The sequence below is a fragment of the Microtus oregoni genome, unplaced genomic scaffold, assembly GCF_018167655.1.
Source record: "Microtus oregoni isolate MIOR12 unplaced genomic scaffold, Mior012 000050F_002, whole genome shotgun sequence".
NCBI lineage: Eukaryota > Metazoa > Chordata > Mammalia > Rodentia > Cricetidae > Microtus > Microtus oregoni.
Genome location: NW_024543226.1, coordinates 694,246 through 716,156, shown reverse-complemented (window position 1 = coordinate 716,156; position 21,911 = coordinate 694,246). Strand labels below are relative to the sequence as shown.

The 21,911-nt window shown below is 43.5% G+C and overlaps 1 protein-coding gene across 12 annotated transcripts in view; it reads left to right on the top strand.

Annotated features, from left to right (window-relative positions):
- Positions 1-1,938: 1,938 nt before the first annotated feature.
- Positions 1,939-21,911, top strand: part of LOC121436696 (G-protein coupled receptor-associated sorting protein 2-like) — a 49,502-nt gene continuing 29,529 nt past the window's right edge. Inside the window, exons 1-9 of one of the 12 annotated variants that reach the window (XR_005972731.1) lie at positions 1,939-2,029; positions 2,543-2,615; positions 2,777-2,848; positions 3,009-3,080; positions 3,241-3,312; positions 3,639-3,716; positions 3,988-4,046; positions 8,311-8,390; positions 8,891-8,976. Coding sequence is in view for 7 of the 12 variants with exons in the window: in XM_041636697.1 (XP_041492631.1) it covers positions 4,309-6,813 (2,505 nt within the window). In the remaining 5 variants the exon portion in view is untranslated. Of the gene's footprint in view, positions 2,030-2,542; positions 2,620-2,776; positions 2,853-3,008; positions 3,085-3,240; positions 3,313-3,638; positions 3,717-3,987; positions 8,256-8,310; positions 8,391-8,874; positions 8,977-21,911 lie in introns of those variants that run through there. The other 11 variants (XR_005972729.1, XR_005972733.1, XR_005972732.1 and 8 more) reach the window with 11 other exon arrangements.

Below are 21,911 nucleotides of genomic sequence, written 5' to 3'. Positions count from 1 at the left end.
CTTAATGCGACTGCTGTTTTTCCTACAAACAAGCACAGACAAAAGAGGATGAAGAGCAGAGGGAATTCTGTGGATAGAGCAAAATGAAAGATTCAAAAGGAGTCAGATGTGGGTATTAAGAGAAAAGATGCGTGAAGGGTCCTTTCCCTGAGATATACCGTGAACCTAGGCAGTTAGACATGGCTGACATCGGAGCTGGTTAATTCCTCCTGCGTTTGCATACGGGCAAATATGAGAGCTTGGACATGTTTGGCAAGAGAAGATTTCAGAGCACCATTGGCAAGGAAACTGAACAGGCCCAAACTGTGTCCCAACACTTGGCTGTGGAACAGCTCAGAGGCAGGACTCTAAGACACCCTGAAATACTGACAGGGAAAGGGCAATAGTCAATAAACAACCCCAAGGTATTTCTCTCTCTCTCTCTCTCTCTCTCTCTCTCTCTCTCTCTCTCTCTCTCTCTCTCTCTCTCTCTCTCTCCCTCCTTCCCTCCCTCCCTCTCTCTTTCCATCCCCCCTCTCTCCCCCTCTCCCTCTCTCTTCCTCTCTCTCCCTCTCTCCCTCCATCTTTCCCTCTTTGCCTCTGTTTCCCTTTTGGAGTAGGGGTAGTTGAGGGGGGAGATGTAACAGAAGCCCCCACTTCAGATCCCTTAGAGACAGAAGAGCCCCCCTTCTCTTCATGGCTGCATGAACCAGTGAGAAAAAACATGGGAGAACCAACAGGAACAACCTACTGGCTGTCTGTTGCTAGGTCACCTGTCCCCTCTCAGGCTGCAGTACTGAGTCCCCCCCCCCCCTTCCACTGGCGTCATATGAGTGGGTGGAGGGGGGAAGCAGGGAGGGGAAGGCAATGTCCAGCCTCGTTTTGAAGTGCTGATGTACCTAGGGGCCCACTCAGTATCCCTCCGCTGCCTCCTGCTCCCCAACTCCAGACACCCTCCTTCATGTAGTCCCCCCACTCCAAAGCCCTCATAGACCCTAGCTCTCAGGCATCCCCCACCCTGGAGTGGCACCAGAAAAGTGGTGGTGGTCTCTGGTTAGGGTGAGCAGGGGGCTGCAGGAGCTCACTGTGCGACCCACCCCCTCCCCAGGGGAGCTGGGCTGCGTGCAGCCCCGCCCTCTCGGAGTCGGAACTACGGTGGGCCCAGGCGGGGGCGTCGAGCCTGTGCGCCATATCCCTCCGCCCCCTTCCCGACACCCTCGAGGCGAGCTGTGCCTGCCGCATCCTGCGCAACAGCCCCTGCCCGTTTGCTGCAGAGGCGTGGGGGCGGGACGCGTCTCTGCCATTCCACTCGCGCAAAGCGCCAAGAGACCAGAGAGAGAAGAGCTGCGGAGGACGGAGCACAGCCCAGAGCAGACAAGCAGACGGGGGACGCGGGGAAGCCCGCAGACCTGGGCCGTGCGCCTGGCCAGGCAAGTGGGGGTGTGTCGAGGGCTCGGGGCGGCCGTGCTCTGCGGACCACCGCCCGGCCCTGACAGTGCAGTGGGGGCGAGCGGGTCGCGGGGGCTCCCCGGAGTGGTGCGCGGTTCACGGAGATCCTAGGCTAGGCGGGAGGAGGAAGCGGGAACCCCGCTCGGGCTGCGGGCCTAGGGGGCGGCTGGAGCAGCTGGCTGTGATGGTCTGGAGGCAGGAGGGGTAGGACAGCCAGGCAGTCTCCCTTCAGGTGTCAGAATAGGCCCTGAAAATGTTGTGCGGTAGGCAACGGCGGGAAAAATGGCGGTGCGGGAGTTGTGTGTGTATGGGGGGGGGGGGGCGCTGGGAGCCCTAGGGTGCGGGGCGGGTGTCCATCTCTGGGGCAAGCTCAGCTGGTGGGGGTGGTGAGTCGCCTAAGCTACTAGGACGCTGATCTGTTTCCGGAGAGGGACCCTTGTACCCTGCGCCCTGGGTGCCATCCCTTCCCACAGGCTCCTGCTTGATGGCAAAGTCTCCTGTCTGCGCGGTAGGTCTGGCGTGTTCTGACAGGCCACAGTGAGCATCTATAGACCAGAGGCTTAAGGAAGGAGGAACAGAAAAATGACCTGGATTTCTGGAGGTGTGTGGCAATGGGAGTGGGCACCAGACTGTGAGTGGAGATGCGAAAATGGTGGGGGTGACAGATCAGACAGGTGGGATATCCATTAGTGTCTCCTAATCTCATTTCTCACAGCCTTTCAGGTACTTTCCCCAATGCCCTTCCCCTCCCTTTCAAATTTGGGGTGTGAAAAGATGGTTTGGGGATGATGACGGAGTCATAAATCCAAGGACCACTTCAGAACCTGCTTTCTAGAATGTGCTGCGCCCTTCCCCCATTTTTTGCTGCGCAAGAAAAGGAAATGTGGCCACCTAGTGGTGGATCTTGAGAATGGCAGGACTAATGATTATGACATCAGGAAGTGGGTGTTACCCTCAGGAACCCTGCAGCCAGGCAAAATAAAACTAGAATGTTCCAGCAGTAGGACCCTGAATGATGAAAGACACACAGTCTTCTCCTTTGTGGTGTTCTCAAGAAGATCAACTGCTGCCATCATTTCCCGATTGCCTAGCGTTTTCATCTCTTTGTCCACAGGCCTGCTTTAAGTCTGATCAGTTCTGCGAGGAAGAAAATAGGGATCGAGGAGACTGTCTCAAGATCTCTGGAGGTTGGTGAGAATCGTGGGCAGTAGAGGACCCATGTACTGAGGAGGCAGATGCAGACTGCTGTACCCCAAGAGGATGCATGATGTCTTTCCTGTCCCCTAAATCTGCCCACAGCTTCTCCCATCATCTCCTGATTGTCTTACATTTTCCTCTTTGTCCACAGACCTGCTTAAAGTCTGGTCAGCTCTGTTAGAAAGAGAACAGTCATCGAGGAGACTGTCTCGGATCTCTGGAGGTTGGTAAGAATCTGGGTAGTGAAAGACCTAGGTACTGAGGAGGCAGATGCAGACTGCTGTAACCTAAGAGGGAGCATGATGTCTTTCCTGTCCCCCAAATTTGCCCACAGCTGCTACCATCATCTCCTGATTGTCTTACATTTTCCTCTTTGTCCACAGATCTGCTTAAAGTCTGGTCAGCTCTGCAAGAAAGAGAAAAGCATTGAAGAGAGCGTCTCAAGATCTCTGGAGGTTGGTAAGAATCTGGGCAGTGAAAGACCTAGGTACTGAGGAGGCAGATGCAGACTGCTGTAACCTAAGAGGATGCATGATGTCTTTCCTGTCCCCTAAATTTGCCCACAGGTGCTACCATCATCTCCTGATTGTCTTACATTTTCCTCTTTGTCCACAGATCTGCTTAAAGTCTGGTCAGCTCTGTTAGAAAGAGAACAGTCATCAAGGAGACTGTCTCGGATCTCTGGAGGTTGGTGAGAAGGGGGGGCAGTGGAGGACCCAGGAACTAATAAGGAGGCAGATGCAGACTGCTGTAGCCTAAGAGGATGCATGATGTCTTTGCTGGACCCTAAATTTGCTCACTGCCACAGCATCCTTTATTTCCTTTCAGAGCTACTAGGAATGTTGAGGTAGATGTGAATTAGGCTATGATCCACAGGACAAGACATAAGAGCTGGGACCAGGGAACAGAAACTTTAGGCAGAAAGCAGGCATGGTTTTGTTGTTGGATTGGGCTCAGAGATGTGTGCCCACGTAGCAGGCACCGAGCCTCCATTTTCTTTTATGCATTTGTAGGACTCCTTGCCGTCAGCTGTTGATCTTAACACCACCTGGACATAGAAGAGAGGAGGGAATTGCACCACATCGGTGAAGGTGGGTATGGGAGAGGGTTCACGTTTAGATGAGGGCAGTAGAGATCGACAAGACTGGCTACTGAGAGATTGGGGCTCCCCTCTGTCTTCATTTCTAGCGTGTGCACTGTCTCCTCAACCCTGCACCTGTGTTCCAGCAGGCAAGAGGAACATAGAGGTTTTCTCCTAGCTGAGCTGTTCCTCTCACCATCATTCACCAGTGTCTCTGTGTAAGTTTCTCCAGGAGGCAAGCGAACTGTATAGGACTGACTTGCTCTTTTTTCTCTTCCTAGATCACCTACAGTGGCTGCTTGGCGATTCTGTGCTTGCTGCTGACCAGTGCATTCAACAGGTCTGCGCCCACCTTAGGACCTGTCCATCTTCCTCCGGCTTGGTTTCGCCTCTTCTGCACTGTATCTGTGTTATTGACTGAGATTGTTCTTGGGTAGGAATCTTATTGGTGCCAGATTGGTGGTTTACCTCTGCTACTCACTATATCTCTTGGATCATCAAAAGATCAGAGTGCGAAGAAGATACAATATTGTGACAAATCTCTTGTTGAGACTGAAGCTTTGGTAGGCATCCTTAGTTGAGCCTTCACTCTAATTTGTACCATGACTGGGGCAGAAGTTGAAACTGGTTCTCAGGCCAAACCTGATAAGAAGCCTCAGGAAGAGGTTATGGGTGGGGCCAGTGGAGAAAGTGAAGTCCCTATGGTGGTCAGACCCAAAGTCAGGCCCCAGGCTCCAGCCACAAGTGGGGCAAAGCGTAAAACTGGGAGTAAATCTTCATCTCGGGGAAGGCCTAAATCTGAAACCCAGTCAGTGTCTGGAACAAGGCCTAAAAATAATGGCCAGGCAATGGCTAGAGCAAGGCCTAGATCTGAGGCCCAGGTAATGCCTGGTGCCAGGCCCAAAACCGATGCCAGGGCAGTAGGTGGTGCTCGCCCTAAGACTGAGGCCAAGCCAATCCCCAGAGCACGGCCTAAGGATGATGCCCAGGCGTGGGCCCAGAGTGACTTTGGGGCTGAGGCAATGTCACAGGCTGAGAGATCACCCTTACCTAATGCTGTCACGTGGCCCCTGGTCAGTGCTGCGTCTACATCAGTTCCTAAATCCAAGAGTCTATCTATGGATAGAGAACTGGTCAGTATGAATGAGGAAACCTTTCCTGGGGCCCAGGGTCAGGCTGGACTCCAGCCCTGGTTTAGACCTGGAGAGGAGACTAATACAGGTTTTTGGTGTTATCCCAGGCCTAGAGTGAGGGAGGAGACCTCTAATGAGTCTGGGTTTTGGTCAGCAGATGAAAATTCTACAATGTCTTCTATCTGGACTGGAGAGGAGACCAGTATCAGATCATGGCCAAGGGAGGAGGCAAATACTAGGTCCAGGCACAGGGCTAAACATCAGACTAATGACACTTCCGGGCCCCGATCCAAACAAGATTCTTGCTCTGGGTCTGAGGATGAGGCAGGCAACTCATTCTGCCTTTGGACTGGAGAAAATACCAATGACTTGTTTAGGCCCAGAGCCAGCGAAGAGGCAAATGTGCGACCTAAGGTCAGGGCAAAGAGAGAGAACTGTTTTGAATCGGAATCTGAAGATGAGTTTTACAAAGAGTCGTGGTTTTTGCCTGGGGAAGAAGCTAGTAGGTTCAGGCGCAGAGACAAGGCAGAGTCTAATAACATCTTGAAAAACAGTAACCAAAATGATGTTAAAACCAGTGACAGGGTCAAACAAGAATCCAGCTTTGAGGAGGAAGTCATTATTGGATCCTGGTTCTGGGCAGAACAAGAGACTAGTTTAGAGGCTGGAGCTTCAGCAATCTGTGAATCTGAACCAGGGGCTGAAGAGGGAGCCATTGGTGGAGCTTTGTTTTGGAATGAAGAAAAGCCCAATTTGGGGGCTGTGGCCAGAGATGAGGTCAGGCCTGAGTCTGAAGAAGAGGCCATATTTGGGTCCTGGTTCTGGGATAGAGATGAGGCCTGCTTTGACCTAAATCCTAACCCTGTGTACAGGGATAAGAGCAGGTTCAGAGATGCAACTGAAGACATTGATGAATCGTCCAGGCCCAAAACCTGGGATGAGGTTACTTTTGAATTCAAACCTGTTCTTTACTGTGGGCTTGGCTTTCCTTTTGAATTCCCCTTTAGAATATTTGAAGGGGATTCTGAAGATACTGAGGCAAAAGCCAAGGATGAGGAACCTGGTGCAGAAGGGGAAGAGCAGGAATCTGGCCTTCCGCCTGATCTGCCTGAACCTGAGTTCCCATTTCAGTATGATCCCAATTACCGATCAGTCCAGGAGATTCGAGAGCACCTTAAGGCCAAGGAAAGTGCAGACCCTGAGAATTGGTCTTGCAGCTGCATACAGTGCGAGCTTAAAATTGGCTCTGCAGAGTTCGAGGAGCTCCTTTTGCTAATGGATAAAATTCGTGATCCTTTTATCCATGAAATCTCTAAAATTGCAATGGGTATGAGAACTGCTTCTCAGTTTACCCGCGATTTCATTCGAGATTCTGGTGTTGTCTCACTGATTGAAACCCTGATGAATTATCCTTCCTCCCGAGATAGGACTAATTTTTTGGAAAATATGATCCACACGGCTCCACCTTATCCAAATCTAAACATGATTGAGACCTTTATATGCCAAGTGTGTGAGGAAACCCTTGCATATGATTTGGATTCCCCTGAGCAGCTCACTGGAATGAGGATGCTTAGACACCTCACTATAACTACTGATTATCACACACTGATTGCCAATTACATGTCTGGGTTTCTCAACTTATTAAGCACAGGCAATGAAAGAACAAAGTTTCATGTTCTACAAATGCTGTTGAACTTGTCTAACAATCCTATGGTGGCAAAAAAACTATTCAGTGCCAATGCTCTGTCCATATTTGTGGGTCTCTTTAACGTAGAGGAAACGAATGATAACATTCAGATTATTATCAAAATGTTTCAGAATATCAGTAGTATTGTAAAAAGTGGAGCAATGTCTTTAATTGATGAAGATTTCTGTCTTGAACCACTTGTTTCTGCATTCCACGAGTTTGAAGAGCTAGCTAAACGGCTGCAAATCCAAATAGACGATGAGGATGACCCCGAGGAGGGACAGTAAATTCATTGTGTTTAACCACCTGCCACTGCTCAGCCTTATGTTCCCAAAGAGCCCCAAATAGTGCTTTGGTGTTCACAGTCTGGTTCTGTGCTGTAACTTAGATTTTTAATGCTATTGTGAACTTGTCAAACTCTTGTGAGCTGGATCATTTATGGATGCCAAAATATATCAGAACCGAAAACATATTTGTTGATATTTGTCTTACTGTTCAGATTGTGATATTTTTTAGAGTTGAGCTCCCAGTGAACCAAGTCATATGAGTAAGCTATCCTGCTCTTTGTTGTTTAAACATGTGGTTCTCTACTTGAGTCTGTGCTTTCAATAAAGTTCGATGTTGAAATTGGCATAAATGACCCTTCTTCACTTTAAAAAGCAGGTGCAGATCTATTATACGCATTCAAAATATAGATGATTAGTATTAGAACAAGCACATGCTTACTAGAAAATCCTATTTTAGGAAGGGAGATTACTGTGAACTTTGGTACTCAAAAAATGCTTCCAAGAAGTGGGACCTAGATAGTCCCTGAACAGTAAGCATCTTGGAAATGAGCCATAGTGATGTGAAGCAAAGTGTGTGTTGGGAAAATATGTTCCAATAACATGAGTGAAATAATTGAGAGGAGCGTAGAAAGTACATACAGGTGGGAAATTAGGCAAGGTAAGTGTTGAGGAACTGCATAAACCAAACTGAAATTAACAATTCGAAGTTTAGATTTTGCTTCAATAGTACCTAAAGGGTGAATGAAAAAGACTCAAATTCAGTGGTTCTCAATCTGTGGGTTGCGACTCCTTCGACAAACCTCTGTAGCCAAAACATACTTAGAATTCATAACAATAGCAAAATTATAGTTGTGAAGTAGTAACTGTGGTTAGAGATCACCAGAACATGAGGAAGTGTATTAAAGGGTCACAGCATTAGGAAGGTTGAGAACCACTGTGTCTAATTAAATGGGCTCAGAAGTAATATTTCTTGTATGATGATAGTTCAAGGAAAGTACTAACTATTGAAATAACTATGTATGGATTGATTTATTGACATGAAACAACATTAGTAATTCTATATATAGCAAACTAGAGAAGAATTTGGCATTGTATTTGAAAAACTGTGTTTAAAATGTATGTATAAATAAAACGGCTGAGCTCATTGTGACTAAAGCAGCTTCATATAGCCCTTATCTGGATTAAAATATGCAAAGCTAAATTCTTAGAGACAGGCATTTAAGAAACACAAAATTTAGCAAAACATACGAAAGTTAATATGTTCCCATCCAGTGAATCTAGTTGTAGATGGGCATGCTGGGAAAAGGGTATCTTTGTATAAATGATTAACCTAAAATGTTAAGAAAAAGTTTAGCGATAAAGTGATTTAGAAAAGCTGTAAATGAATGAGACTTCAGAACCAAGATTACTAAGTTTGTATTGGGCTGTTGATGCTACAATAAATGAAATTTCTCGTGTAATTATGACACTCAAACAATCATGACATTTCCTTTTTAGGTGGCAGCAAAGTTCTGCAGCTAGACAGTGGTGGTGGTCGCTTATGTCACTGACTTGTACACTTTACATTGATTACAATGGTAAGTTTATGTTCTGGGGATTTCGCCATGACACAAAAGCCACAGACCGCAGCAAGCCTTCATCCACGAGTATTTCACAAGTCACGAGTAAACTTGGTTTGGATATAGATTCCAAATTGTGGGAAATAGAAAATATTTTGTTATTGTTAGACAGAAAAAAATATATTTCTTTGTTCAGAAAATGCCATATATTTTCAAAGAGATAAAATTGCAACTCGTGTTAATAAAATGGGAGCCTGGTGCACAAATTTTACCGAGACGGTGGACAGCTGCTAAGATCAAAAACAGTCAAAGGGGATAGATATAAATAGTACATATCAAACTTCATATGCACAGGAAATCAAATGATAGGCCAATATTATAGAATTATAGAAAAGGTGATTACCATCTTATATGCAATACTTTGGAACATTTAATGTTATCCATATTATTGGACATTATATAAATTACTGCTAAAGAATCGTCTCATGATCCAACTCCTCAGGGATCCTTTTTTTTAGACTACGCACTCTTAGAGAGCAAGACCCCTGGCTTCAGACTGGAAGCTTTGACCACTAATCCAGCTAGCCTTCCAGCTGTCTTCAAGGTAAGGAGGTTCAGGTTCTTTTGGTAATAAGCTCAGCTCCAGAGACAGGATATTTTTCTGTTCCCCATGCTACAGATGCTCTGTAGTCTGGCTGCTCTGATGGGAAGTTGTATGATGAGTCTTTTGCTTGGACACAGATATATTTGCTTTCATAGAGAAGGAAAGGCATATACCTGGCAATTGGAATAGGTCAAACAAGGGGCAGGAGGTTAAGGTGGTTGAGCTGGTGTCCAAGGTGTTAGCTTAATAACTTTTTTTTAATGTGTCCAGAATGAAAGTATTGATTGGATGGAATAATCCCTCAGTCAATCAAAGGTGTGTTTGTCAGGTCGGGAGCTCAAGAAGCTGGTACTAGTCATCCTGTAGGATGGATTCCTGCACAGAAACAGCAGTTGCTGCCGAAATATGTAGGAGCTGAAAAATGGCATCCCTTGGGTGGTAGTGGTTCAGACTAGATGATAGTGCTTGAAATGCCACAGACTCTCTCACTCCTTCCTGTCTCCTGAATGCCATCTCATTCCCTCTTTAGGCTCCTGTTCCATGCTGTATCGGTATCTCCCCATTTCCCTCTCCCAGTTCCTTCCCTCCTCCCCACTGTGTGTGTGTGTGTGTGTGTGTGTGTGTGTGTGTGTGTGTGTGTGTGTGTGTGTGTGTGTGTGTGTGTGTGTGTGTGTTGGGGAGTTTGTGACCTTACAGGTAGAATTGGCTTTAGTAACCCCGGGAAGGGAAATGGTGCAGTAACTGTGTTTATTATACTGCTACTCAGCTTCCAATGATGTGACCTCTGCTCTTATCCTGTGTGTTCTGTCTGATTTCCTTAATGGCAGTATCCAGCCACTGAAGATGTCCCAGGGCAGCTGAAAAAAATCGTGGAGAGGAAAAGAACAAACACGATAATTGCCTTTTCCTCAAGGGTTCCAACAGGCCAAGGATAGACTAGAGAAATTGCCACCCAGCAATATCTAGGCATGAAGATAGGAGACATAGAGTGAGAGGGAGAAAATCTGGGTGCTTTTTTCATAGAATTTCTCTTTGGGATTTGCTAATCTTTTTTTTTTGGGGGGGGGGAGTACAAGAACAACAGCTAGTTTAGTATTTTATCAAAGTCTCATGTCTGCTTCATTTTTTTTTAATTTTTTATATTATTATTACAAATTTTCGCCTCCTCTCCTCCTCCCATTCCCCTTCCTCCTCCCTCCCCAGTCCAAAGAGCAGTCAGGGTTCCCTGCCCTGTGGGAAGTCCAAGGTCCTCCCCCCTCCATCAGGTCTAGGAAGGTGAGCATCCAAACTGCCTAGGCTCCCACAAAGCCAGTACATGCAGTAGGATCAAAACCCAGTGCCATTGTCCTTGGCTTCTCATCAGCTCTCATTGTCCACCATGTTCAGAGAGTCCGGTTTTATCCCATGCTTTTTCAGACCCAGTCTAGCTGGCCTTGGTGAGCTCCCAATAGATCAGCCCCACTGTCTCAGTGGGTGGATGTACCCCTCACGGTCCTGACTTCCTTGCTCATTTTCTCCCTCCTTCTCCTCCTCATTTGGACCTTGGGAGCTCAGTCCGGTGCTCCAGTGTGGGTCTCTGTCTCTATCTCCATCCATTGCCAGATGAAGGTTCTATGGTGATATGTAAGATATTCATCAGTGTGGCTATAGGATAGGGCCAGTTCAGGCGCCCTCTCCTCAGCTGCTCAAGTAACAAGCTGGGGACATCTCTCCGGACGCCTGGGAACCCCTCTAGAGTCCAGTCTCTTGCCAACCCTAAAATGGCTCCCTTAATTAAGATATATACTTCCCTGCTCCCATATCCACTCTTCCTCCATCCCAACCGTCCCATTCTCCCAAGCTCTCCCCATCCTTCCCTTATCACTTCTCTCTCCCCATCTCTCCTTACCCCCAGCTCAACCCTATCCCCAAGCTCTCAATTTTTGCCTGGAAATCTTGTATACTTCCAATATCCAGGAGGATAACTACATGTTTTTCTTTGGTTTCACCTTCCTATTTAGCTTCTCTAGGATCATGAATTATAGGATCAATGTCCTTTATTTATGTCTAGAATCCACTTATGAGTGAGTACATACCATATTCATCTTTTTGGGTCTGGGTTACCTCACTGAGGATAGTGTTTTCTATTTCCATCCATTTGCATGCAAAATTCAAGATGTCATTGTTTTTTACCTCTGAGTAGTACGCTAATGCGTATATACTCCACACTTTCTTTATCCATTCTTCTATTGAGGGGCATCTAGGTTGTTTCCAGGTTCTGGCTACTACAAATAATGCTGCTATGAACATACTTGAACAAATACTTTTGTAGTATGATAGGGCATCTCTTGGGTATATTCCCAGGAGTGGTATTGCTGGATCCTGGGGTAGGTTGATCCCAAATTTCCTGAGAAAGTGCCACACTGATTTCCAAAGTGGTTGCACAAGTTTGCATTCCCACCAGCAATGGATGAGTGTGCCCCTTACTCCACATCCTCTCCAGCAAAGGCTATCATTGGTGTTTTTGATTTTAGCCATTCTGACAGGTATAAGATGGTATCTCAAAGTAATTTTGATTTGCATTTACCTGATCGCTAAGGAGGTTGAGCATGACCTTAAGTGTCTTTTGGCCATTTGAACTTCTTCTGTTGAGAATTCTCTGTTCAGTTCAGTACCCCATTTTTTAATTGGGTTAATTAGCAAAAGGTTAAGTCCTGCTCTCAGTCCCAGACAGCAGCTCCTTCCTATTTGGAAGTACATACTGCTGACTTTAGTGAGACTCCCTTTTTTGCTGTCTTGCATCTGAGAAACTTGTTTTTGGGGGTCCTATAGGAATCATGTCATAGCTGGGCAGTAGTGGTGCACGCCTTTAAGCCCAGCACTTGGGAGGCAGAGGCAGGAAGATCTCCGTGAGTTCAAGGCCAGCCTGGTCTACAAGAGCTAGTTCTAGGACAGGTTCCAAAGCTACAGAGAAACCTTGACTCGAAAACCACCTGTCTTTTCTGAGTAGTCCCCCATATCCTCTGAGTACCAAGTAAATGAAAAGAGTTCCTCATTTCACATCACAATAAATGTGTGCATACTTTAAAAAAAAGTTTTTTTCAGTTCTCTGAAAACACCATGTACATGGCCTACCATTTATTTCCAATACCGTGCTAAGCAAAGCTAGTAAAGGTTCCATAGTTTAAGGACTGAGTGTCACAAGATTGTCTGCAGTGTAAGATGACAATCACACATGGGGGTATCTTCGGGTTACCAACCCTTCTCTCTGACTCGGCTTCTAATCTCTGCTTTCTACAACCATTTCATGTTCAGGAATTTGTTACAAATACTCAAAAGAAGCCATGGAAACCCTTTAATGTTACTAAATTAAATGTTATAATAATAAAATTTTCTAAAGTCTGTGAGTGACAGAGTAGATGAGGCGATACTCAGGACAGTGTCTATAAGGGTACAAGATACGGGAGGTGCTGTCCACAATGAGTTGCAGTGCCCTACCATTTGAGTGCATTCACCAATCAGAAAATTTTCCAGTTTCTGCTAATTAAAATCATTAAATAAGTTCAGTTATATAGACTGTTTTTTTTTTTTTTTTTTTTTTTTTTTTTTTTTTTTTTTTTGGTTTTTCGAGACAGAGTTTCTCTGTGGCTTTGGAGCCTGTCCTGGAACTAGCTCTGTAGACCACGCTGGTCTCGAACTCACAGAGATCCGCCTGCCTCTGCCTCCCGAGTGCTGGGATTAAAGGCGTTCGCCACCATCGCCCGGCAGTTATATAGACTGTTAATTAAATAACTGACCATTGGTGATTAACTTAATCTCCAATTCCCATTGTGTCCCTGAAAGTTATGAGATGTGGCTCTCTATGCTTGTCCTATATGGTTTCTTTGTTTTTGTTTTTGTTTGCTGAGGACCAGCCATATCTTAATGCTACCTGGAAAGCTTAGTCACCGTCATCTCATGAGCATGCATGTTTGAATACTTGAGAGATTCCAAGACTCTTTTACTCTGAGAATCTCATGTTTTATGGAGCAAGGAACTGAGGCCAAATGTTAAGGCATGCCCATATTGTATTTGTTACTGAGGAAACTCTAAGAATTTATGAGTTCTGTGCTAGGAGCCGAGAATGAAAATTCCTGCCTCCTCTCTTATTTTTGGCAGATAATAGTTGTTCATATTTATAGGATACACTGTGATAATTCAATACATGTATATAATGTGTCATGATGAAATCAGCATAGTTAACATTCCCATCTCCTGAAGCATTTCATGTTATTCTCTGCCTTACTTTCAACAGAATTCTTGTAATATTAGTATTGGTTCAGTGTTGAGGTTTTCCTCTCAACAGCTGTTTTCTCCTGTGTTCCTTTTAGAGAAGATTGCAGCATGGGGTGGCATAGTAAAGACTATCCGATCTCCATCCCTGGTTCTCGACACAGAGCTTTAAAAGCCTTGAAATTTCCTGACATATAAGAGTAATAAGGTGTCTTTGTTGTGCTGTAGGATGTGAACAATCACAGAAGGAAATATCCTTTTTTATTTTTTTTTAAATTTCTGCCTCCTCCCCACCTCCCTTTTCCCTCCCCCATACCCCCACTCCCCACTCCTCTCCCCCTCCCTCTCCTGTCAGAAGAGAAGTCAGGGTTCCCTGCCCTGTGGGAAGTCCAAGGTCCTCCCCGCTCCAAGCAGGTCTAGGAAGGTGAGCATCCAAACTGCCTAGGCTCCCACATAGCCAGTATGTGCAGTAGGATTAAAAACCCATTGCCATGTTCTTGAGATCCCAGTAGTCCTCATTGTCCGCTATGTTCAGAGAGTCCGTTTTTATCCCATGCTTTTTCAGACCCGGGCCAGCTGGCCTTGGTGAGTTCCCAGTAGAACATTCCCATTGTCTCAGTGTGTGGGTGCACCCCTCGCGGTCCTGAGTTCCTTGCTCGTGCTCTCTCTCCATCTGCTCCTGATTTGGACCTTGAGATTTCAGTCCGGTGCGCCAATGTGGGTCTCTGTCTCTGTCTCCTTTCACCGCCTGATGAAGGTTAATATTCAGGAGGATGCCTATATGTTATTCTTTGGGTTCACCTTCTTATTTAGCTTCTTTAGGATCGCAAATTATACGCTCAATGTCCTTTATTTATGGCTGAAAACCAATTATGAGTGAGTACATACCATGTTCATCTTTTTGGGTCTGGGTTACCTCACTCAGGATAGTGTTTTCTATTTCCATCCATTTGCATGCAAAAATTAAAGTTGTCATTGTTTTTTACTGCTGAGTAGTACTCTAATATGTATATATTCCATACTTTCTTCATCCATTCTTCCACTGAAGGGCATCTAGGTGTTTCCAGGTTCTGGCTATTACAAACAATGCTGCTATGAACATAGTAGAGCATATACTTTTGTTGTATGATAAGGTCTCTCTTGGGTATATTCCCAAGAGTGGTATTGCTGGGTCCAGGGGTGGGTTGATCCCAAATTTCCTGAGAAACCGCCACACTGCTTTCCAAAGTGGTTGCACAAGATTGCATTCCCACCAGCAATGGATGAGTGTACCCCTTTCTCCACAACCTCTCCAGCAAAGGCTATTCTTGATGTTTTTGATTTTAGCCATTCTGACAGGTGTAAGATGATATCTCAAAGTTGTTTTGATTTGCATTTCCCTGATCGCTAAGGAAGTTGAGCATGACCTTAAGTGTCTTTTGGCCATTTGAACTTCTGTTGAGAGTTCTCTGTTCAGCTCAGTGCCCCATTTTATAATTGGGTTGATTAGCCTTTTATGGTCTAGTTTCTTGAGTTCTTTATATATTTTGGAGATCAGACCTTTGGCTGTTGCGGGGTTGGTGAAGATCTCCCAGTCAGTAGGTTGCCTTTTTGTCTTAGTGACAGTGTCCTTTGCTTTACAGAAGATTCTCAGTTTCAGGAGGTCCCATTTATTCAATGTTTCCCTTCATGTCTGTGCTCCTATATGTAGGAAGTGGTCTCCTGTGTCCATATGTTGTAGAGTACTTCCCACTTTCTCTTCTATCAGGTTCAGTGTGTTCAGACTGATATTGAGGTCTTTAATCCATTTGGACTTGAGTTTTGTGCATGGTGATAGATATGGATCTATTTTCATTCTTCTACACATTGACATCCAGTTTTGCCAGCACAATTTGTTGAAGATGCTCTCTTTTTTTCCATTATTTTTTTTTAATTTAATTAATTAATTTATTTATTTATTTATTTTGGTTTTTTGAGACACGGTTTCTCTGTGGTTTTGGAGCCTGTCCTGGAACTAGCTCTTGTAGACCAGGCTGGTCTCGAACTCACAGAGATCCGCCTGCCTCTGCCTCCCAAGTGCTGGGATTAAAGGCGTGCGCCACCACTGCCTGGCTCTTTTTTTCCATTATATACTTTTGCCTCCTTTATTGAAAATCAGGTGTTCATAGGTTTGTAGGTTAAAATCTGGGTGTTCTATTTGAATCCCTTGGTCGACTTCTCTGTTTTTATGCCAATACCAAGCTGTTTTCAATAATGTAGCTCTGTAATAGAGTTTGAACTCAGGGATGGTAATGCCTCCAGACGATCCTTTATTGTATAAGATTGTTTTGGCTATCCTGGGTTTTTTGTTTTTCCATATAAAGTTGATTATTGTCCTCTCAAGGTCTGTGAAGAATTTTGATGGGATTTTGATGGGGATTCCATTGAATCTATAGATTGCTTTTGGTAGAATTGCCATTTTTTCTTGATTGATCCCCCCAATCCAAGAGCAAGGGAGATCCTTCCATTTTCTGGTGTCTTCTTCAAAAATTTCTTTCTTCAAAGACTTAAAGTTTTTGTCAAATAGATCTTTCACTTCCTTGGTAAGAGTTACCCCAAGATATTTTATGCTATTTGTGGCTATCGTGAAAGGTAATGCTTCTCTGATTTCCCTCTCTGCATCCTTATCCTTAGTGTATAGGAGGGCAACTGATTTTTTGGAGTTGATCTTGTATCCTGCCACATTACTAAAGCTGTTTATCAGCTGTAGGAGTTCTTTGGTAGAGTTTTTGGGGTTGCTTATGTATAGTATCATATCTGCAAATAACGAAAGTTTCACTTCTTCCTTTCCAATTCAAATCCCCTTGATTCCCCTTATGTTGTCTTATTGCTATTGCTAGAAATTCAAGCACTCTATTGAAGAGGTATGGAGAGAGTGGACAGCCTTGTCGTGTTCCTGATTTTAGTGGGATGGCTTTGAGTTTCTCTCCGTTTAATTTGATGTTAGCTGTTGGCTTGCTGTAAATAGCTTTTATTATATTTAGGTATGACCCTTGTATCCCTAATCTCTCCAAGACCTTTATCTTAAAGGGGTGTTGAATTTTGTCAAATGCTTTTTCAGCATCTAATGAAATGATCATATTTTTTTCTTTCAGTTTATTTATATATTACATTGATAGATTTTCATATGTTGAATCAGCCCTGCATCTCTGGGATGAAGCCTACTTGATCATAATGGATAATTTTTCTTTTTTTTTAACTTTTTTTTTATTGAGAAAAGGAGAAAAAAAAACAAGTTTCCACCTCCTCCCACCCTTCTCCCCCCCTCCCTCTCCAGTCCAAAGAGCAGTCAGGGTTCCCTGCCCTGTGGTAAGTCCTAGGTCCTCCCCCCTCCGTCCATTTCTAGGAAGGTGAACATCCAAACTGGCTAGGCTCCCACAAAGCCAGCACATTACGTATAATTATGGATAATTTTTCTAATGTGTTCTTGGATTCGGTTTGCCAGTATTTTACTGAGAATTTTTGCATCCACGTTCATGAGTGAGATAGGCCTGTAATTCTCTTTCTTGGTTGGGTCTTTGTGTGGTTTTTGTATCAGGGTAACTGTAGCTTCATAAAAGGAATTTGGCAATGACTCTTCTGTTTCTATATTGTGAAATACATTAAGGAGTATAGGTATTAGATCTTCTTGGAAGTTCTGGTAGAATTCTGCATTGAAACCGTCTGGTCCTGGGCTTTTTTTGGAAAGGAGGTTTTTGATAACAGTTTCTAATTCTTCACAACTAACAGGTCTATTTAGATCATTCAGCTGGTCTTGGTTTAACTTTGGTATATGGTAGTTATCTAAAAAATGTCCATTTCTTTTGCATTTTCCAGTTTTGTGGCATGCAGGCTTTTGTAGTAAGATTTAATAATTCTCTGAATTTCCTCTGTGTCTATGGTTATGTCCCCCTTTTCATTTCTGATCTTATTAATTTGCGTGTTCTCTCTCTGTCGTTTGATTAGTTTGGATAGGGGTTTGTCGATCTTGTTGATTTTCTCCAAGAACCAACTTTTTGTTTCATTGATTCTTTGGATTGTTTTCTGTGTTTCTATTTTGTTGATTTCAGCCCTCAGTTTGATTATTTCCAGTCTTCTACTCTTCCTAGGTGAGTCTGCTTTTTTTTTTTTCTAGAGCTTTCAGGTGGGCTGTTAAGTCTCCAATGTGTGCTTTCTCTGTTTTCTTTAGGTAGGCACTTAGTGCTATGAACTTTCCTCTCAGGACTGCTTTCATAGTGTCCCATAGGTTTCAGTATGTTGTCTCTTTGTTTTCATTAAATTCAAGGAAGACTTTAATTTCTTTCTTTATTTCTTCCTTGACCCAGGTGTGGTTTAGTAGTTGACTGTTCAGTTTCCATGAGTTTGTTGGCTTCTGGGGGTAGCATTGTTGTTGAATTGTAACTTTAATCCGTAGTGATCCAATAAGACACAGGTGGTCACTAAAATTTTTTTGTATCTGTGGAGGTTTCCTTTGTTACTGAGTATGTGGTCAATTTTCAGGAAGGTTCCATGAGCTGCAGAGAAGAAGGTATATTCTTTCCTATTTGGGTGGAATGTTCTATAGATGTCTGTTAAGTCTATTTGCTTCATTATTTCTCTTATTTCTCTATTAGGTTTCTGTCTGATTGACCTGCCTATTGGTAAGAGAGGTGTGTTGAAGTCTCCTACTATTAGTGTGTGTGGTTTGATGTCTGCCTTGAGTTCTAGTAATGTTTCTTTTACATAAGTGGGTGCTTTTATATTAGGGGCATAGATATTCAGGATTGAGACTTCATCCTGATGAATTGTTCCTGTTATGAGTATAAAGTGTCCATCTCGATCTCTTCTGATTGATTTTAGTTTGAAGTCAACTTTGTTAGAAATTAGTATGGCCACACCCACTCGTTTCTTAGGTCCATTTGCATGAAAAACCTTTTCCCAACCCTTTACTCTGAGTAGATGTCTGTCTTTGTGGTTGAGGTGTGTTTCTTGTAAACAGCAGAATGTTGGATCCTGTTTTCATATCCAATCTGTTAGCCTGTGCCTTTTTATAGGTGAATTGAGTCCATTGATATTAAGTGATATTAATCACCAGTGGTTGTTAATTCCGGTTATTATTATTTTTTCTGGTAGTAGAGTTTGTGTGTTTCCCTTCTTTGAGTTGTTCTGGTGAAGGGTCACTAGATGTCTGAGTTATTATAGGCACTGTTGGCAATGTTGGATTCCTTGGGTGTGATTTTCCTTCTTTTACTTTCTGTAAGGCTAGATTTGTGGCTACGTGTTATTTAAATTTGTTTTTATCCTGGAAAATTTTGTTTTCTCCATTTATAGTGAACGAAAGCTTGGCTGGGTATAGTAGTCTGGGCTTGCATCCATGGTCTCTCAGTTTCTGCAGTACATCTATCCAGGACCTTCTGGCTTTCATGGTTTCCATAGAGAAGTCAGGTGTAAGTCTGATAGGTTTACCTTTATTAGTAACTTGACCTTTTTCCTTTGCAACTCTTAATATTCATTCTTTAATCTGTATGTTTTGTGTTTTGATTATTATATGGCGAGGGGATGGTTTTTTTATTCCAGTCTATTTAGTGTTCTTTATGCTTCTTGACTATTCATAGGAACATCTTTCTTTATGTTGGGAAAGTTTTCTTCTTAATTTTGTTAAATATATTTTCTGGGCCTTTGAGCTGTGACTCTTCTCCTTCTTCTATTCCTCTTATTCTTAGGTTTGGTTTTTTTATTGTGTCCCATATTTCCTGAATGTTTTGTAATGAGAATTTGTTGGATTTGCTGGTTTCTTTGATCAGTGCGTTTATTTTCTCTATGGTGTCTTCAGAGTCTGAGATTCTTTCTTCTATCTCTTGTATTCTATTGGTTATGCTTGTTTCTGTAGTCCCTGTTCGTTGATCTAGATTTTCCATATCCAGCTGGCCCTCTGTTTGTGTTTTCTTCCTTGCCTCCATTTCAGTTTTCAATTCTTGAACTGTTTCCATTACCTGTTAGATTCCCAGGGTATCATTTACGTATTTATTCATTTCTTCAAACTTTTTGTTATACTTCTCATCCATTTATATAAGGGCGTTTTTCATGCTGTTTAAGGGACTCTATCTCTTTCATAATGTCAATTTTTCCCCCTTCTTCTGGATTAGGGTGTTCAAGACCTTCTGTTGTAAGATCACTGGGTTCTGGTGTTTCCATGTTGTTTTTCAGATTGGTGGAGGAATTCTTGCCTTGGCGCCTGCCCGTCTCTTCCTTCAAATGCTATCCGATGAATCTTCTGCTACCGGATCAGGTTCCCTTTCTGGCCAGGGACCTCACTGACAAAAGGCCTACCTTGTTGCAGGCAGGCTATTGAAGCAAAGGAACTCCCGCCCACCCTGATGCCCTGAGCACCCCGTCCCAGCGCCCAAACAGGCTGAGCTGGCAGATCCTGTGGCCCCGTGGAAGGGAGGAAGAAGGGAGAAGGTTCTTGGGTGCAAACTGGGATGAGTTCAGGAGAGAGAGGTTTCAGCAGATGGGAACAGCCCCTGCCAAATGACTGGGGAGTGAAGGGGGTCGGGGAATGTCCGTGCTCCTTTTCCAGGCTCCTGCCGCGGGTCAAGAACATACTCACCCCTCTCTCCAGATTGCTTTTGGTCAAGTCATTTATCACAGGCAGCAAAAAGCAAAACTGCACAAGACAGTCGTTTTTCAGTGAATCATCTCAGTAGCTGGGACCCACATAAAACGCTTGTTGACCTGAACTCCAAAGTTCCAGCAAAGTACTTAATCCGTCAGGAAAGGAGCCTAGTCACTGGAGCAGGAGCAGGAACCAAGCGCTGGAACCAAGAGGAGAAGGAAATATCCTATTAGTAGAAATTTGGAATTTGGGGCTAGCTCAAGGTCCAAGGAGGAAAGTGGGACTAAGTACTCAGTTCAACAACAGTGGCACTTAATAATGCTAAAATAAATGAATCCCTCCCAAAATACTTAACTTCAGAGTGTTAGGGAATTTGTTTACTTTCTATAAAAGTATGAGAATTTGAGCTGATATTGTAGCTTCCGTGTAGAAAGCAAGGTATAGATAGATGGTGGCACACACTTGTAAACCCAGGGCTGAGAGGCTGAAAACAGGAGGCCAACACAGAAGGAACCCCAAAGCCTTCTCTCCAGTCAGTTTAGCCAATTGCTAAGTCTCACGTTTAGTGAGATATCATGTCTTCAGAAATAAGGTGGAGAGCAGTAGAAGATTCTCTGTGTTGGCCTCTTGCCAAACATGCTTGCACATGATACATGTATACATGTTTACCATAACCCCCACATATGCACACAAAAAGTAAATTAAAAATTCTTATTTTCAAGGCTGTAACCTTACTAGGAAAGGGAAATACACCCTGTCTCCATATGGAATGGGCAGAAAAGTTGTGGTTAAGATTCTTCCACACCTTATCTTATGTGAATTATTCCAGTGAATTATGAAACCCCATTCTGGAACCATGACATTTATAACTTGTCAGTAGGAAGTATGCATGACTGATAATCAAGACCAGTGTTGATCTCACTGACTAATGGTGATCATCTTGGTGACAGTGTTCCTCAATATCTGGAGTCCTACTCCAGCTCTAGGTGATTGATTTTGAAGACTTGATATAAGAACAATTGTGCCACTATCTACAGTTTTAGAAGGCACCTCCAAATTAATATCTGTAAAGTCAACATCTGATCCTCCACATCTTAGATTGTTACAGTGGAGGAAGTGCCTGCCTGTGTAGTATACATAACAATATGGTACAGGACTTTGTGTCATTCACTTGTAATTTAGGTAGTTTCTAAAATTACCAATTTTACATTTTATCAACACCCATTCAGCCTGGAAATCTTGTCAGTATTGTATTAGTGTTGGTGGAACTTAAATTTTTAACCTGGCAGGTTATGTCTAGGTTCCATAGCTACTGCCAAGCAAATATTTAACCCATTCATGACCACCAAATTTTTTATTACAGCTACATAACAGCTGTGTTGATGCACATATATGCATGTGCTAATAGGGAAAGATAAGTCATGATTTGATTACTCCTTGGGTATTTGGAGATTTGGAGCGGCCAGAATAAGCTCTCAGATTTTTTTTCCAGTTATGAATACTTTTAAACTTCCTTACCTCTAGTCTCTCTTTAACTTGGAAGGCAGTGTTACAATTTGGAAATAGAAAGGTTGAGCTTTAAGAAATGCCAGTGAACCTTGAAAACCTTGATAGAAAATCAGTTGATATTTTCTTTTTTTTTTTTTTTTTTTTTTTTTGAGACAGGGTTTCTCTGTAGCTTTTTTATTCCTGTCCTGGAACTAGCTCTTCTAGATCAGGCTGGCCTCGAACTCACAGAGATTCGCCTGCCTCTGCCTCCCAAGTGCTGGGATTAAAGACGTGCACCACCACCGCCCGGCTCAGTTGATATTTTATAGATGAGATCTGACTGAAGGTTGTTCTTTTGAAATTGATGCAGGATCAAGGACTGTAGTAGCATTTCAACTGTGCTGTAAGAAAACACACTTACTTCCTTGATAACTGGAAAGATGACAAATCTCCTTTGATGATAACATATTAGGGCAGGTAATATTTGAACTGGACCTGATGTTACATAAAATAGTCTATAATATTTCTCCAAAAGGATGAGAGAGACTATGAATGATGAGATTTTTATTCTAATCTAAGGGGAGGGATCTGATGGAGACATCCC